Source organism: Melampsora larici-populina, assembly GCF_000204055.1.
Source record: "Melampsora larici-populina 98AG31 unplaced genomic scaffold MELLAscaffold_10, whole genome shotgun sequence".
Lineage (NCBI taxonomy): Eukaryota > Fungi > Basidiomycota > Pucciniomycetes > Pucciniales > Melampsoraceae > Melampsora > Melampsora laricis-populina.
The window spans coordinates 1,615,339-1,630,941 of NW_006768774.1; the positions used below are offsets into that span (position 1 = coordinate 1,615,339).

At 43.4% G+C, this 15,603-nt stretch overlaps 5 protein-coding genes across 5 annotated transcripts; 2 read left to right on the forward strand and 3 right to left on the reverse strand.

The window, feature by feature from the left end:
• Positions 1-437: 437 nt before the first annotated feature.
• Positions 438-2,358, forward strand: MELLADRAFT_42777 (uncharacterized protein; the record flags this gene model as incomplete). The annotated part of the gene is made up of 4 exons (XM_007407763.1): positions 438-716; positions 804-857; positions 939-1,469; positions 1,541-2,358. The coding sequence occupies 4 exons, from the start codon at positions 438-440 to the stop codon at positions 2,243-2,245; spliced, it is 1,569 nt and encodes a 522-aa protein (XP_007407825.1).
• A 121-nt stretch (positions 2,359-2,479) lies between these two features.
• MELLADRAFT_77289 (uncharacterized protein) lies at positions 2,480-4,750 on the reverse strand (the record flags this gene model as incomplete). Its single annotated transcript, XM_007407802.1, has 6 exons — positions 2,480-2,803; positions 2,931-3,106; positions 3,233-4,154; positions 4,260-4,367; positions 4,504-4,648; positions 4,714-4,750. The coding sequence occupies 5 exons, from the start codon at positions 4,748-4,750 to the stop codon at positions 2,933-2,935; spliced, it is 1,386 nt and encodes a 461-aa protein (XP_007407864.1).
• Positions 4,751-6,172: 1,422 nt separating this feature from the next.
• Positions 6,173-6,810, reverse strand: MELLADRAFT_61640 (uncharacterized protein; the record flags this gene model as incomplete). The annotated part of the gene is made up of 4 exons (XM_007407801.1): positions 6,173-6,275; positions 6,349-6,456; positions 6,536-6,607; positions 6,683-6,810. 4 exons carry the CDS (start codon positions 6,808-6,810, stop codon positions 6,173-6,175), a joined length of 411 nt encoding a protein of 136 aa, XP_007407863.1.
• Positions 6,811-7,284: 474 nt separating this feature from the next.
• MELLADRAFT_84431 (uncharacterized protein) lies at positions 7,285-7,753 on the forward strand (the record flags this gene model as incomplete). The annotated part of the gene is made up of 3 exons (XM_007407764.1): positions 7,285-7,339; positions 7,420-7,591; positions 7,666-7,753. 3 exons carry the CDS (start codon positions 7,285-7,287, stop codon positions 7,751-7,753), a joined length of 315 nt encoding a protein of 104 aa, XP_007407826.1.
• Positions 7,754-8,464: 711 nt separating this feature from the next.
• Positions 8,465-14,562, reverse strand: MELLADRAFT_115926 (uncharacterized protein; the record flags this gene model as incomplete). The annotated part of the gene is made up of 7 exons (XM_007407800.1): positions 8,465-9,962; positions 10,029-10,173; positions 10,245-10,371; positions 10,443-11,732; positions 11,827-12,513; positions 12,616-12,849; positions 13,011-14,562. The coding sequence occupies 7 exons, from the start codon at positions 14,560-14,562 to the stop codon at positions 8,976-8,978; spliced, it is 5,022 nt and encodes a 1,673-aa protein (XP_007407862.1).
• Positions 14,563-15,603: the final 1,041 nt, after the last annotated feature.

Below are 15,603 nucleotides of genomic sequence, written 5' to 3' on the forward strand. Positions count from 1 at the left end.
AGGAGTCAATTCCAAAAAATTCTTCTAGATGTATGAGGATTACCAATGGGCCATCTGGTCAATGACCATCCCTATGATCACCGCCATTTGTCCATCATTAGTGAGGTGAGGCATCAACCACCTTGAAACTGTATCTGCAATAACCCAAAAAGTTTTCAATATTGTGGGACTTCCACAAAATTGCACAAATTCTTCAATGATAAACCAACTGACAGAAAAGCAAGCAAGGTGGCCCATAAGAAATCTTCAATAGAGCCCTTTGTCCGCTGGATGCTCAACCGGCCTTGTCAGGGCTATTTTTACTGGACCGAATACCGGTGCTGCTCCGTGTAGCATTGACTCGATGTAAAGGCCGGTCCGAGTACCGCCCCCGACATGTGGTGGTGACACTGATGAGCTGTTTTTATTTGCCTTTCTTGTGTATTTATCCGATTATTATGAACCCAAGCCGAACTCTCCTCAATCGATCTGACATCCTAACAAATGGCTCATTTGTTATTCTCGGGGGTGGGCTTGCTGGATTGACCTCTGCTTATTACCTGTCCAAGGGCCTTCCAGCTGGCTCTCAAGCCAAAATTACCTTGCTTGAGCGTTCCGATCGTTTTGGTGGTTGGGTTCACAGTCCTAATGTTGGACGTGATGAACGGTGTGTGTTTGAGGGTGGTCCAAGGAGTGTTCGCCCGAAAGGCTTGAGTGGCTTGATGACCCTTGATCTGGTTTGTGATCGTAGTTTGTTTGGGTATATCCAATCTCATCCTTGATCACTAACGATGTCTTTCGGATCTGGGGTCGGTCTTGTCTAGGTTAAAGACTTGGGCTTGCTTGATGCGTTGATTTCTATACCGACAACACATCCAGTTGAGTTCAAAAAGAATTCAAAGCCTAGATAATCGTAAAACCCACGTCGCTCAAGCCCCAGCTTGCGCCTTGCTCTCCAGTCAGCGAAAAATCGTTATATCTATACTCCACATGGACTTCAGAAGTTACCATCCTCGATCGCTAGCCTGATTTCATCGATATTTCGATCGCCCATCTCAGCCTTACCAGCTGCGGTTTTCAAGGATCTCACTTCAGGTCCTGGGTCTGGTACACTCGAGGATGAAAGCGTGAAGAGCTTCATCACCCGTCGCTTTGGGCCTAGAATCGGAGACGAGCTCATCAGTGGAATGGTTCACGGAATTTATGCCTCTGATTATGGTACACTCAGTGCACGCAGTAGTGTCTTTGGTCCTCTGTGGGAACTTGAGCGGCGGCACGGGAGTGTGATAAAAGGTTTGCTGGCAAAGAAGGCACCATCTGACGCGGTGGTCGCAAATGAAGAACTTATCAGCCGACTCAGCAGCTCTTTACCTCCAGAGGTCAGGACCGCTAGTGTCTGGGGACTCAAGAACGGACTCGAGACACTCACAAAGAAAATGACAGAGTGGCTAATCGGTCGACCTAACGTTGAATTGCGGAAGGATGAGCCAGTGACTGCTATTGAGCGACGCACAGATAATACATATCGAGTGAGTCTGCTCTAGCTCATAACTCTGGCTAGATGTGCTTACCATGTGTGCGTCGTTCGAAATCCCAGATCACCACACCCGCGCACCAACACACAGCGGACTTCGTCATATCTGCAATACCGCCCCGCGCACTCCATGATAGTCTTCATCATGATTTCAAGAACCAAATCGCTAGTCTAGGCCACAACCCTGCCGTCACAGTTGCAGTCGTCAATGTTGCTTACCGATCTAAGCGAAGGATAATTCCAGTCCCACCAGCGTTTGGCTACCTCATACCCGCTAGCATTGGGCCAGATATCAATCCGCATCGAGTTCTGGGAGTCGTGTTTGATAGTGATATGATGCCAGGTGTCGAAAGCACGACATCAAGAGGCCACACGGAAGACTTGACAAAACTGACAGTTATGCTCGGTGGGCATTTTTACAGCGACCTTCCGATACCCTCTTTGGACGTTTTGAAACATCAAGCACTAGAAGCGCTTGAACAGCAGCTGGAGATCAACGAGAAACCATTATACATTAATGCAACCCTTCAAAGAGATTGTATTCCACAGTATCTTGTTGGCCATCACCGTCGAATGAGTGGTCTACACCATGCTCTGCAAGGCCGAGGTTTAGCTCTGGTCGGGTCTGGATACGGCGGCGTGGGGGTAAATGATGTCGTAAAGGGCTGCAGAGAAACAGTCGAATTGATTTTGAAAGCTGGGAGTGCTACAGGATTAGAATCTTTCAATTGACTGCTCTCTATGGCTTAGTTCATCAGTTCTTCAAATGTCTTTCTACACTTTCTGTCTAGGCGCTCTTAATCTGGTCCGAATTTGTTAGCCAAATAATCACAATTGTCACACCTACCTTGCAAAACTGAATTGTGTGAGACTTTTCAAAGACTTGGTACTTACCATGCGTGGCAGATAATTGTTTGATAGGTGACAAATTTTCTGACCATCTATCAGGAGCATCTAGAAATGTTTCTGACAAAGTACATTGATATAGATTATGAAACATGATGACAATGACGTTGACTTACTACCCAAAATTGGAGCGGAATAAAAGGGGAAATAGTCTGACAAGAGGGTTGTTACAATCTGCAATTTTTCAAAACAAGAAAACGATTTTGGCGTATTAATGATTTCTACCTGGGATGATATGATATAATTTACATCTCTCATCATTTGAAGAGTCGGAGAGAACTTTATGATAAAATAGAATAAGCTATTAGGAGTGGCATAATTGTGGAGAAACCATCAGACCAAAGAAGTATTGACTTCGGAGTCCACTTAAAAGATTAATGCCACCTATATTTTTTGAGTGATTCCCAGTAGCAACGAGAACATCAAAATTTTCATCAGGAGATTCAGAGGGGTAAAAATGACATTTAATGCACGGTACTTATGAGCGTTCATTTTCCAGCGACGAGCTCACATTCAATCATCTGTATCAACATCCCCTCTACCGTCTTTACGTATCTTGTGACCTTCTTTCTTACCTTGTGCTCTTTTTGGAATCGATTCCCAAACTTTCATTACTTCATCTTGTGGAATCATCGGTTTCCCGTCAGATAAACGTGCTTGAATGTGTAAGGCACGAGCCAGCTCTTCCTACGATCAAAGTTCACGCCACAAGAAGGAACATCACCCGGACCCCGCGTCAATTTACATGTTATGACTCAGAATGAGCAGAATGATTTCGAATGTATGAAGGAGCTCAAAATGAAACTGGCTTACTTGATCACAATCAGGAGCCAACGGATGTGACATCAACTTTCGCCAGGCGCGAGACCCCTTGAACATCTGTCTTATATCCTCTCCTTCGCTCACATTCGGTGGCCGCTCCCATGCTGGAGCTAGGTTGGGATTTTTTCCCTTGTCGCTCCCGTCTCTTGAACGTTTAGGCGATTCTCGATTTCCTCCGCGAAGCCCTCTCATTCCGGTACCAGGCACTTCACTTGATTCTTTTGTGGAACCGGTCTGAGATGGAGAGGCAATGTGGGTGGGAGATCGATCAGGATTGGTTGGATTGACTTGATTCATCAGGAACTCGGCCTCAGCTTCGGGAAAATAGGTTTCCCAGAATTCATCCCATGGTGGAGGTATATGAGATGATTTAGACGAGCTGCTAGAACTAGTCGAGGTTTTTTTCTGACTTGGCTCAACGAAATCCTTTCTCATGGGATCTGTTGTATGGCCAAGAGGACTTGATGTAAGTGAAGAGGGGCGTCCAAGTTGTGGATGGGCTTCGATTGTTGTTCTTTGGAGCAATTCGATTTTAGCTCCGTCTTCATCAGATTGTAACATCTTCTGATTAAAGATCATTCCAGGTTCGTAAGGGGAAATATGTATTGAGTTTTCACTATTGTCAAGATTCATCGATGAGTGGCTAAAGCTAAGCTCTGGACTAAAATCTAGACCAGGAAAAGTCGGCTGAGGAATTGATTCGGCTTCAAAAAAGGACTCCATTGGTACAGGATGGGAAGCGCGCGGCGGTGTGATGAAGTTGCTAGGTCCTGGTATCAATTCAGCAGGATCTACAGGTTCTGGTAAACTAGAAGTTGAACTCAAAGGTTCCGGACCCGAGAACCTTCGATGCGCCTCGGCCAAAACAGCTGGAGAAGCATTTTGCCGTAATATATTTTGCTCGCTTTGAAGTCTATCCACAAGGGAAAACATTCATTAGATTTCAAAGCTAGATTTACTCTAGGCGCTCATAATGGAAAGGTGATCAGGGGGCGAAAGGGATAGTAATGTTACTAACGAAGCGACTTTCTCTCGCAGTGTGATGTTGAGATGATCCGCCTCAATAAGCTCCGCGCTGGTTTGTTGATTTTTTTGTTGTTTCCCGTGACGAAATTTCTGCTGAGCTCTAGTTAAGGAAGAAACAGGAGAGATGATAATATCATGACTCGAGGACATGACTAAACCTGTATCAAACTTGAAAGTAGCAGAACAAAGAAACTATCTGATGATAGGGGGTATCAAATATTGAGAGTATCACATACGCTCGGTTCTGTGCCTTTCTTTTCTCAGTCTTTGGCTTCTTCCCAGACCCTTTTTTCGAGGGTGAATGAGTGAATGAGGCTTGATCAATTTCAAGCTTGCAGTCGGTTGGATTAGAAGTTGAGGGGGTGCTATCCTCTGGATTGGCTAATGATCACACAACTTTAGGAGAGGCTCACCAAGGGGAAGTAAGCCAAGTATGCATAACTCACCGCTGGTAGAAGCCAATTTGGACTGTTGTGGTGCCATGGTGTTAAGAGATGTCGGTAGCTATCTGTTTGTTTGTTTGTGAAAGTAAAAGCATATATTAAGTGTTAATAATTGATAGAATGGGCGTTAAGATTGATTGAAGGCTTATGGATCAGATATAATCAAACACGCAAAGACCGGCCGAAAATTAATCAATCAAGAAAAGATGAAGAGTTACCAAAGGCTTCAGGGTCCCCTTGAAGATCTCACGATTTGAGAAGTGCTGGTCAGTTCTTGAACAATACTGAATGACAGTTTTGAGAGGAAGAGTTCATGTAGATGAAAAATGACGAGTTGTTGTAGATGGGTATGGGCAGTGAGATTGATGAAGACTCTGACCACGTCAAGATGTGGGTGTCAATTTCAATTCTTTCAAGCTCTGTCCCTCCTCCTCTTTCATTTTATAATAGTTCATCCTGATCTTACTTGCTTCAAAGCGCTTCACTCGGCTTCCTTCGGTCCCGATCATCCGATCTGGAGTATGCCTTCAATCACGCCTTCCGGGTATCTAGACATTGAGAGTGAAGGCCAGGTTGAAGGGGATTGTTGTATGGATGGGTAGAGTAAACTTTGAAACTTGACAACGATTAACTTTGGCATGATGAGAATGAGTGATATCATAAAACAGTAAAGGTTGAAAACTCCTTCACGATTGATGAATTTGAGTCAATGAAAAGAGTTAGAGTGAGATTTGATAAAATGGAATTGTAGATCGTATGGCAGAAGAGTGAGTCTCAAAGGCTCATTATCACCCAAAGATGCCTTCTTATCTGACAGTTCGTTAAATAAATGAGAACTCTTCATCGTTGAACGTTCAGTAGTTTGTAGGTTGGCGTCTGTTTTTGTCAAAGCGTGCATCGAGCGAGTCTCGCAAATGAAACAACACAGTCTTATAAGTATTAGGGCCGCCAAGCAGCGCTTCAAAGAGAGAAGTATCAAGTTTTGTTTACCTTGCAGAGTATTGTGGACGAGCATCAAGCTCAGTGTCAACAACTTTCAGATTGGCCTTGAAACTGCGTTATTCGCTGTGAATCACTTCAAGCTTTGGTATGCCATTCAGTTGAGATAGAACAGACAAACGATAATGCAGACGAGTCCCCTTCACCAAAACAACACGTCATCAACTTCATCGCAGAGTCATTGTTATTGTATATTCGAACTCTTGCATGATTGTTTATTTCGCGTAAGATAGGGTTGTCATTCTGCTAAATCACTTTGCGCACAGTTTTTCACAATAGAGCGACAAAATGTCTTCCTGTATTCATAAATTAAACAATATTTCATAGTCTCGGAGAACCAATACATACATGATCGTTCATATCCACTTTTCACGGGCAAACAATCGGGTTAAGAATGACACAAATTACATATCAAACAAGGAAAGAAGGAAATGGCAATATTTAAAGCATGTGACAGTGTGGACTAAGAGCGTTCACCGCGTAATCGACGAGCCAACTGGATATCTTTGGGCTGGATCGTCACTCGTTTAGCATGAATTGCAGCGAGGTTGGTATCCTCAAAAAGTCTAAGCACACAATAAGAAGCCAATCAGATACGTTGAATCGAAAGCAGTTTTATTCAATCAAGATATCACTAACCCTACGAGGTATGCTTCTGCCGATTCTTGTAAGGCCATCACGGCTGATGATTGAAATCTCAGATCGGTCTTGAAATCCTGAGCAATTTCTCGAACAAGACGTTGGAATCTGGAGAAGGATTAAGTGTGATGAGAATGTGCACTATGGTATCTAATCTGGTATAAAGAAAAATAAAAAGAAGACTAACGGTAGCTTTCGGATCAGGAGTTCTGTGGATTTTTGGTATCGCCTGATTTCACGAAGGGCTACGGTACCCGGACTGAAAAATTACAATTGAGATCGTCAGACAAGAGTTGTGAGGTAGAGAAGACAGAAGAGTAAGAAGCATGCATACCGGTATCGGTGAGGTTTCTTGACACCACCTGTAGCAGGTGCTGATTTACGAGCAGCTTTAGCAGCAAGTTGTTTACGAGGAGCTTTACCACCAGTGGTTTTGCGGGCAGTTTGTTTTGTTCGAGCCATTGTTGATTGAAGATAAGGTAGCTGAGTGAGGAAGGCTGGGTTCTAAATGTGAGAGCAATCTGGACTTGGTAGGTTGGATGATGGGGATATGAAGAGGATGTCGGTCACAGGTGTTCTTTTATACCCTTGTGAGGAAGTGTTTGAAAACTTGCTCAACTTGAAAATCAACGCGAATTTGACGCGCTTTTTACACGCGACTGGTAAGACCGCGTCCGCGTCCTCCACCAATCAGAACCCGCGCCTCTTTCGGCGACGCGGCAGGCTTGCTTAGCAACCGAGGTTCGATTATTGACACAGTGAGTAACTCGCCAGTCGCCACCACGTCCTTTTCAGTATATAAAGCCCCTTCCCTTTCCTCTTCTGATCCCTCATCCCACAGTCCAATCACAATCACCTCACCCAACTGCCCTCACACTACACATCTCATTCATACCTTACATTCTAAACTACAACCTCAATCTCATCCAAATAAACATGTCTGGACGTGGTAAAAGCGGTGGAAAAGGTCTCGGCAAGGGTGGTGCCAAACGTCAGTCTCCATCTTCTTAGAGCGCTCCATGTACCTCATCTTCACTCTTCTCAAACCTAACACTTCATCTTGTCATTCAGGTCACCGTAAAATTCTGCGTGACAACATCCAAGGTATCACCAAACCCGCAATTCGTCGATTAGCACGAAGAGGAGGTGTGAAGCGTATCTCTGGACTCATTTATGAAGAGACACGTGGTGTTCTGAAAATCTTTCTCGAGAATGTTATTCGAGATTCTGTCACATATACTGAGTACGTTTTGTCTTCATCTCTATATACTTTTAAAGATTTCTAACTCATATTATTTCTCATTTTGTTCTTTTCAGACACGCCAAAAGGAAAACTGTCACTTCGCTCGATGTTGTATACGCTCTCAAAAGACAAGGAAGGACTCTTTACGGCTTCGGTGCATGAGACAATCTTTATCCTCAGCCTGTTTCTTTTCCTTTAATGTGTTTCATAATTTTGCCACCTTGTGCTATTTCCTTTTGGTCTTATTCAATCTTGTTGTTTATTTTAATCGGGTCGTTGTTCTGAGAATTTTGATTTATCATTGTTGGGAATCTCTTTGAGGTTTAATCAAAAAGCGTTTTTCTAACCGCATACCAAGTCATGCGTCCCCTTGATAGTGCCATTTTCTGCCATGAAGTGCAGGAGGAGATTGAACCTTGAAGTACCAGGTCGAATGGGCTTTGTTGAGTTCGATGAATCAGACTACGTTCAGCTCACAGTCAACTTTTAAAGATGTCCGCATGATGAACTTCAAGATTTCATACCTCGAAATGTATGGAGGAATCTCCAAACCCGACGGGAAGGCTTGATAACTTGATAGACAAGCAATCATTGTCTTCATCTTTTGTCTTCTCACTAAGTCTTCTTATCTAGCCTACTATCTACCATTTCATACTTCTTTTCTCTGATTGACTGAACACCAAGCCTTGATGTTGTTCACTCACGATATGATACAACCACTCGCGAGTAACCCTCCCACAAAGCACTCAAAGTACGAGTCCCTTACAAATCCCATTCACCCAGTCCGACCATCTTTGTTTTCTCTACCGAAACTTATCCGACATAAACAATTCTTTCCTATCATCTTTGCCATTGAACCTCTTTTACTGCAAAGAAATTCTCAACTTCAAATTCATTAACTCGATTCCATCCATGTGTATCCAAACTTTTCTTATATGAAAATTCCGAAACAAAAAAATTACATCCAAAGAGAATTTGATCAAAATAAGAATTTAGTTCTTTTATGCATGTTGTATACCCCACAAGCATTGATTGTATAAATATAAATAAAAATATGTAAATCTTTCAAACGAAAAAAACAACAGAAAATAAGAGCAAAAAAAGAAACCAAAACAAAAAACAAAAAAGTGTTGTAAATGATAGAATCACAAAAACAATAAAGACTATGACACTCAACACGAAGTATAAGAAAAAAAGAACAACATGTGTTATATACATATATCATTCATCTTAAGCTTATCCTCTTAAAGAAAAAAAAACAAATCAAAGGGTATATAGATAAAAGGTATCAGAGATATACACTTTAAACACACACACAACCTTCCACACTATCTTCATTTGTATATAATGTAACGCATAATAAATGAATGAATCAAAAAAGAGATCAAGTTGAATGCATGCATTTTAAATAAAACATCATTGATCGATCGGCTTTCCAAAAACTTTTCTCAGTTAATGTTCTACCCGTCCAAGCTGATTGATTTTTAAGTACAATTGATTGTTGTGCAGCTATGTTTCGTTCATTTGAATCAAATTGATGTCTAGCTAAATTGGTTTCATTTTCATCATCTTCCTCTACTATCCTCACTAAATCTTCTATAACTACTAATACCATTTCAATATCTTCTAAACATCCTGTCAAGACTTCTCTCATTGTACTTTGTTCTACTGCCTTCTTTCCTTTGAGACTACCTACCCTTGGTCGTTCACTACCATTATGTATATTACCAAGTACTGTATGAACAATGTGTCGAGTTTCCTCGAGTAAACGACTCGCTTGCCTCTCCATACGACGTGATACCAAGACTAAAGCTCGAGTGAGTGAGTCGGAGGTTAGGAGCTCGATCCGTCGTCGTACAATGCCTGGTTCGTTACCGGTAGATACTCTAGGATTGGCAAGGGGCTGAGGTGGAACGATGGTGATGCTCAACAGAACCGGTCTTACCAGCCTGCTGACAGTCTTACCAGCAATCGGATCTCGATAAGATGCATCGACTTCCAGCAAAGGTACGTCATCACTTAGCTGATCAAATTCTGCTTGGTAGAAATCTTGTGCTCCTACTCCTCCATCCCCTCCAATCTCCTTCAAACCTCCCACACTATCCATAAAGAATGCATCTGTGCCAGTAAGCCCACGGTTATTCGCTCCGCCTGGTGACGAGGATTCAATTCCAACTGCACCATCTCTCATCTCCACTTCAATCAAGATTTCCCTTCGTTCACCATATCGCATTTCACCCAAATCGATATCCGCATGTTGTCCATTGGCTGACAATACGAAGGTCATCACACCTGTGACCTTTTTCATCTTAAACCATCGATGTTCTGGTACACTGATCTGAAGTTTGGCATTTGTTGCTCCGATCGAGATCTGAGAATAGAAAAGTAAGATATCAGAAACAATTAAATCTTTCCAATCGACCTGGGTCAAGCTCACCATTCCACCTATACAGCCTGTAAGCGTATCCTTGATCTCATACAGATCATTGACATAAGTATAAGTACCGCCAGTATGATTTGAAAGCTGCCAAAGACATGAGGGATTATGGACTTTGCCCCAACCGATCGTATGTACCGGCACACTATTGAAGAAAAACACAGATCGACATTCAGTTCTAGGGGATTTTCATCTTAATCGCATTTAGTTACTCACTTTGCAGCCTCAGCCCGAGTCATGACCAGAGCCATCTGAGGTTTGGTCGTCGTATCACGTTGGTCATGCAAGAGCAAGAAACCCGACAACGGGTTCTTTTGCTTACGTTGTAGAATGATGTCATACGCTGATCGATCAAAAAAGAATCAGCCATACTGATCCAGTCAAGCATACGCGAAAGGAAAAGATCAGACTCACCCAAGTTCATAGCGGTCGCTACTGAGACTTTCTCTTCTGCCATCTCAATCATCTTCAAACTTCCCTCAAGCATCTCATAATCGATTGGTGGAGGTTCCAAAGGTTCGCCATAATGACCATGCTGAGATTGTTGGGATCGACGATAAAACGGTTCAAATTCGCTATAGTATCGCTCATTCTGTGGGTTTAAGATCCCACTGCTTTGTCCACCACGTGCGATCTGTTCAATCACAAACTCAAGTCGTCTACGACTTGACTCTTTACCAACACATAGGAAAGGTGTCTTCTTCAATTGACTTTCTTGTGGTCTTGGCTCTCCCTTTTCATTCCCAACTGACTTTTGATCTGATCCAACCGAGTATATAATCAGACTTAACCGTGAACGTGGATGAAGATGTCGGATTACAAACTCTAGGGTCTCTTTGATCAGTCTTGATTTCATATTCGAAGAGGTGGGCATATAATTTGTGCTGGCGGTGGTGATGGAGATCATCAACATGAGATCAATCGGAGGAAGTTCCTCGATATTGTTGAAAGGGTTATCGGTCATCAGAGTGTGATACGTGGGGTAAGATGGTGACTGAGTACGTGGCAAGTGGCGCGGCTCATTATCTTGAGTGGTGTGACGGTATGAAACACTATGGGCAATCGAGCGTCTCTGTCGGCGAGGAGCTGGATAGGATTGTGAGCCGTTTCCATCGTCCTCTTCTCCCACCGAGTAAAGTGTCGGCGCAGATGTCAAGTTGGTCGTCTTTGTGTAAGCTGTATAAGACGAACTTGCATAACCGCCCTCTGAGCTTGTCGCTGTCTCGGGCAGGACTTCGTACGTCTCCTCGGAAGTTGCAAGAATCGGACTTGTGATCGTATCAGCCGTAGGACTAGGGACAGGAGGTAACGGCATTCGGCCTTCCAAGCGAGCACGATCTGGGAAGTGTTTATCAATGAGTAATTGAATGTTGGCCTTCCATGACTCGAGTTGTGCAGCATCATTGAATCGCATCACAAAGACATCCATATTGTCATCTTGCATCTGTATAGTAAGTGTCAATGGGACTGTGGATGAAGAGTCGATAACTGCGGTCATGTGTCGAATGTAAATTCGACCTTTAAGCCTTAGTCTACTCGAGAGGATTGGACCAGAGGTGGAGGCTGGTCTCGCTTGCTTTTCTTCATGTACACATAGAAGGGCTTCTTCGAAAAGATAGACAAGAAAATCGCGAGAGTGCGATTGCTTCCTGACTTGAATGCGATCATGCAACTTGAGCGATCCAAAGTCCGTCAGAGAATGACCTTGATGACCGGGAAGATGATCACAAAAGGGAACGAAAATAAATAAGCAAGGTTTAAGAGATCAGGGCTAATAGAAGAAGAATGGATATCGCACCTTTCCAGTCTTGAATGCGATTGATCAGATCATCCACCAATAGCTGAAGAGGGTTACCTGCCACAGCTGTCTCGGCGATTGGCTTTTCAGCTAGACTGGCGGTTCCCAAGTTTGGAGAAGATTTGACCTTTGGGAATACTTTGTGACGGGGATTTGCCATTCGGTTGTGAGCGGAATGTTCGGAATCGCAAGGTGAGGCGACGCTCGCCAAGCCTGGATAGCTAAACGCACTGCCTGCGCTACTAAGTGGACCAGATGTACCAGCTTGAGATGGATGATATAAAGGTGAAGCTTGAGAAGAATAGGCAGCAGAGGTGGGTGTAGGAGGAAAAGGTGCAGGATTTCGAGATGGAATTTCGATGGACACCATACAAGTTAGATGCTGCGTTTGTCTGGCATCTTGCGGTTGAGAAAGGCTTGAAAGCTCCGAGATGGCATAGATGTTGGGTTGAATGATTTGGGTCGATTTTCGATGCTGGCTTGATGGATTGGAGCCATGGCTTCGAGATAGAGGGGAATCAGCAATGTTTAACAATTCATCGTCCTCATCCGGTTCTAAAGCCTCTTCTTTATCTGCCGCACTATCGTGGTATGGAACCGCAGGTACTGCAGCTGTTGGCTTCCGATTCACACTGTTTGCTTTCGCTTTTGCCGGTGAAGCTTGCAGACCAGCCATGGCAGCAAACTCTAAATATGGCCAAAATACATAACTTCATCAGAACAAATTGATGCAGCTCATGGGGGGTATTTATAAGCCGATCTTGAGTAAAAAGGGACGGAAGGCTTAACTGCTTCGTGTATTTTTGCCTAATGTGGCATCAGGGCCAGCGGAAATGGTACCATTTGGCGAGTGACACCTGACCATGCGTCCCGCCATGGAGGGAACGTTACGAGAAGCCGGACCGCCTGTGACAAGATCGCCTAGCCTCATGTCCTTCCGACAGACTCCACAAAGACCAAGAATCTGACCGCTTTTTCTAGCTTCGACAATGTTGCCGTAGACAGCCTCGAAACAGGACGCGTCTAAAGGCCGTATAATTCAGTGTGGCGGGATACAAGAAATATATACATGTCCAGATTATTATGGACAAAAGTAGGACATTTTGAGGATGTTGGATACGAGATACAGCAGGATGAGATTGGTTAGCAAACTTCCAATGATAAAGTAGCTTAAAATGACTGACGTAATATGTGACCACAGCTAGGAATCACATGTGGTTTCTCACCTTGAAGTCTCATTTTGAGATCTTCAAGACAGACCGGACAATCATCCCCATCATCTTGATCACGAACAAAAACCGCTGTAGGCTCAGATTTTTTGTTTTCGAACTTGGGATGCGGGACCGGTGGAGATATGGTAGGATGGTTTGATGAAGCCGTAGATGAACTAGTCGTGCTAGTCACAGACGGTTTTCGACCAAACATAGCTCGCATTTTGGAGTTGAGAGAATGAGAAACTGGGTTCGGGGGGTTGCGATCGACTTTAGGAATAGATAAGATAGGCTCTGTGGGCTGAAAGCTGAAGTTGAGATTATTTGACTTCAAATCAGATTTGGTCAAAGGTTTAGTGGGACTAGTAAGCTGGCAATGTACCGGTGGTTCTGTAGTAGGTTGTGATTTAGCCAATGAGGAGCTATGAGGAAGAAGACTAGAGATATGAGGTGCTGAGATGGAAGTAGGCAAACGGGGAGGTTTAGTAGGAGAGGCGAAAGGATGACCAAAGGTCTTGACAGACGACGAAAGGCCACTGGGAGGAATGTACGTCTCTTGAACTGTTGACGGGATCGACTTTACGAGGTCTTGCGGTGAAGAAATCGGGTTGACAAACGAACGACCGATCGGGTGAAGAGGTTGTGGAGGGCTGAGCTTAGTAGGTGGCTGAAATGAGAGGCGGTGATGTGAATTTCGAAGCCTTGGGGTGCCAGAGAGAGTTGAGGAAGCAGTCGAGGGACGTGGGGAATTAGAAGACGAGGAAGAGGATTTGTGGCTTTTATTGTTTATGCTGCTAAGAGAAGCAAGGAATGATGACCCAGATTTAGAGGCTTGAGAGGAACTAAGACGAGGTGGAAGATGAAGGTCTAACCCCAAAAAGTCTCGCTTGGGTTTGAGAGGAGGATGAGAAGAGGTTAAATGCACTACAGAAGACACCGAAGCTAGAGTCCGAGATTGAGAAGAGGCAGCAGGAGAGGGAGTAGCAGATGGAGACGATTGAGCAATGGTGATTGACTCGTTTTGATCGGTACGTGATTGATTATTGAGTTCAGTATTGCTTGTACTGCGGTCTGTAGTGGAGGCGGTGATATTAGATGGAGATCGAAATGGACCTAAAAGATTGCTGATTCCAAGAGAGATAGAGCCAGAAGACCGATTTTTTTTTGATGCGCGTTTAAGATGATGACTCGGATTCACCGAGGATAAAGACGAGTTGGAAGAAGGCTGAGTCCGTAAAGAGAGTGATGTTGGGTTGAGAACAGTAGGATCAGATGTAGGAGAAGGGGAAGAAGAGGGTATCGAACTTGAAAGAGAGGCAGGAGCTTGTAGAGAAGAACTTGCTACAGTGACTAAAGAGAGCCTTGTAGCAGAAAGCTGATCTTGGCTTTGACGATGAGAATCACTGCGGGACTCATTTACATCCTTGTCCTTGTTGGCAGAATCAGAAGTGATTGGTTTCAGCGGAGACTGATTGATTGAATGACAATCCAAGTCAGTTGAAGGATGGGAAAGTCTGTCTGCCATTGTCGAATCTGGTCCCCGTTTCTCAAGGAGTTCTTTCTCCCGAGTCGGAAGTCCCAATCGATAATAATGAATATAAAGTGGTTGTACGTGAACAGGCGTGAACGTTCAAAGAACAAAATAAACCAAATTTGTATGTCACCAGATGTCACGCTATGTATTGGTTTTGTATCCTTTAATCGACTTCGAATGAATCCAATTTTACAATGCTTCCTCTTCCTACCGATTGAGTGTGAGATTTAGAAAGGAAGCTTGGTAAGCTATCAAAGGATCTTGTTGTGCGTTGTATATATGCTAGTCTAGAAACTGATAGAACCTACTAGAACTGATTGGTGGATGAAAGACTGGTTTTCTAAATTGATACGTGATACAAAATTGAATACCGAGAAGATGACATTTGTTTCTTAAATCAGGAAGCTATTATTCAGTTGATTTAAAGAAATTTCAATTGTGGAAAGACAGCGATGCAAATTCAAAAGGAATCAACTCGAATCAAATCAGTTCAAAATTGGATATCAATTATTTCTACACCCGATCGTACTCCGGGAAAGTTCAAAAGAAGAAGAAAAGGAAACCTATAGCTCAGAGAGCATTTACTTGAATGCGTATGGATGATGGATGCGATTGTGAGGGCCAAATCAAATATTCGATCGCTTTCGATGATATCTTTGGAGTTGAACTTGAAGGGGGGCGATGATATGTTGCCGACCAGTGCCCTAGTGGTGTGTTGATACGAGGATATGGTCAAAGTATTTGAAGTTGATATGAATGATCAGAATCTTGTGATATGATATTCATCTTTGAAGCTCAAAATATCATGACAGATATATCAGTATGAACCAAGGGAAGCTGAGAAAGACCATCAAAAGAAAAACAAAAACAGACAGAGTAAAAAAGTTTTCCTCTTCAAGCTGACATAATTGATGGTGCACAGAGGGTCGTTCGATGACCATTGACCATTTCAGTCTCAGTGGTTGAAGGGCTCAGTCAGGTCTCATATTGTGTTTTAAAATCAGGTGTTCAACATAGTGGGTGTATGCTAGA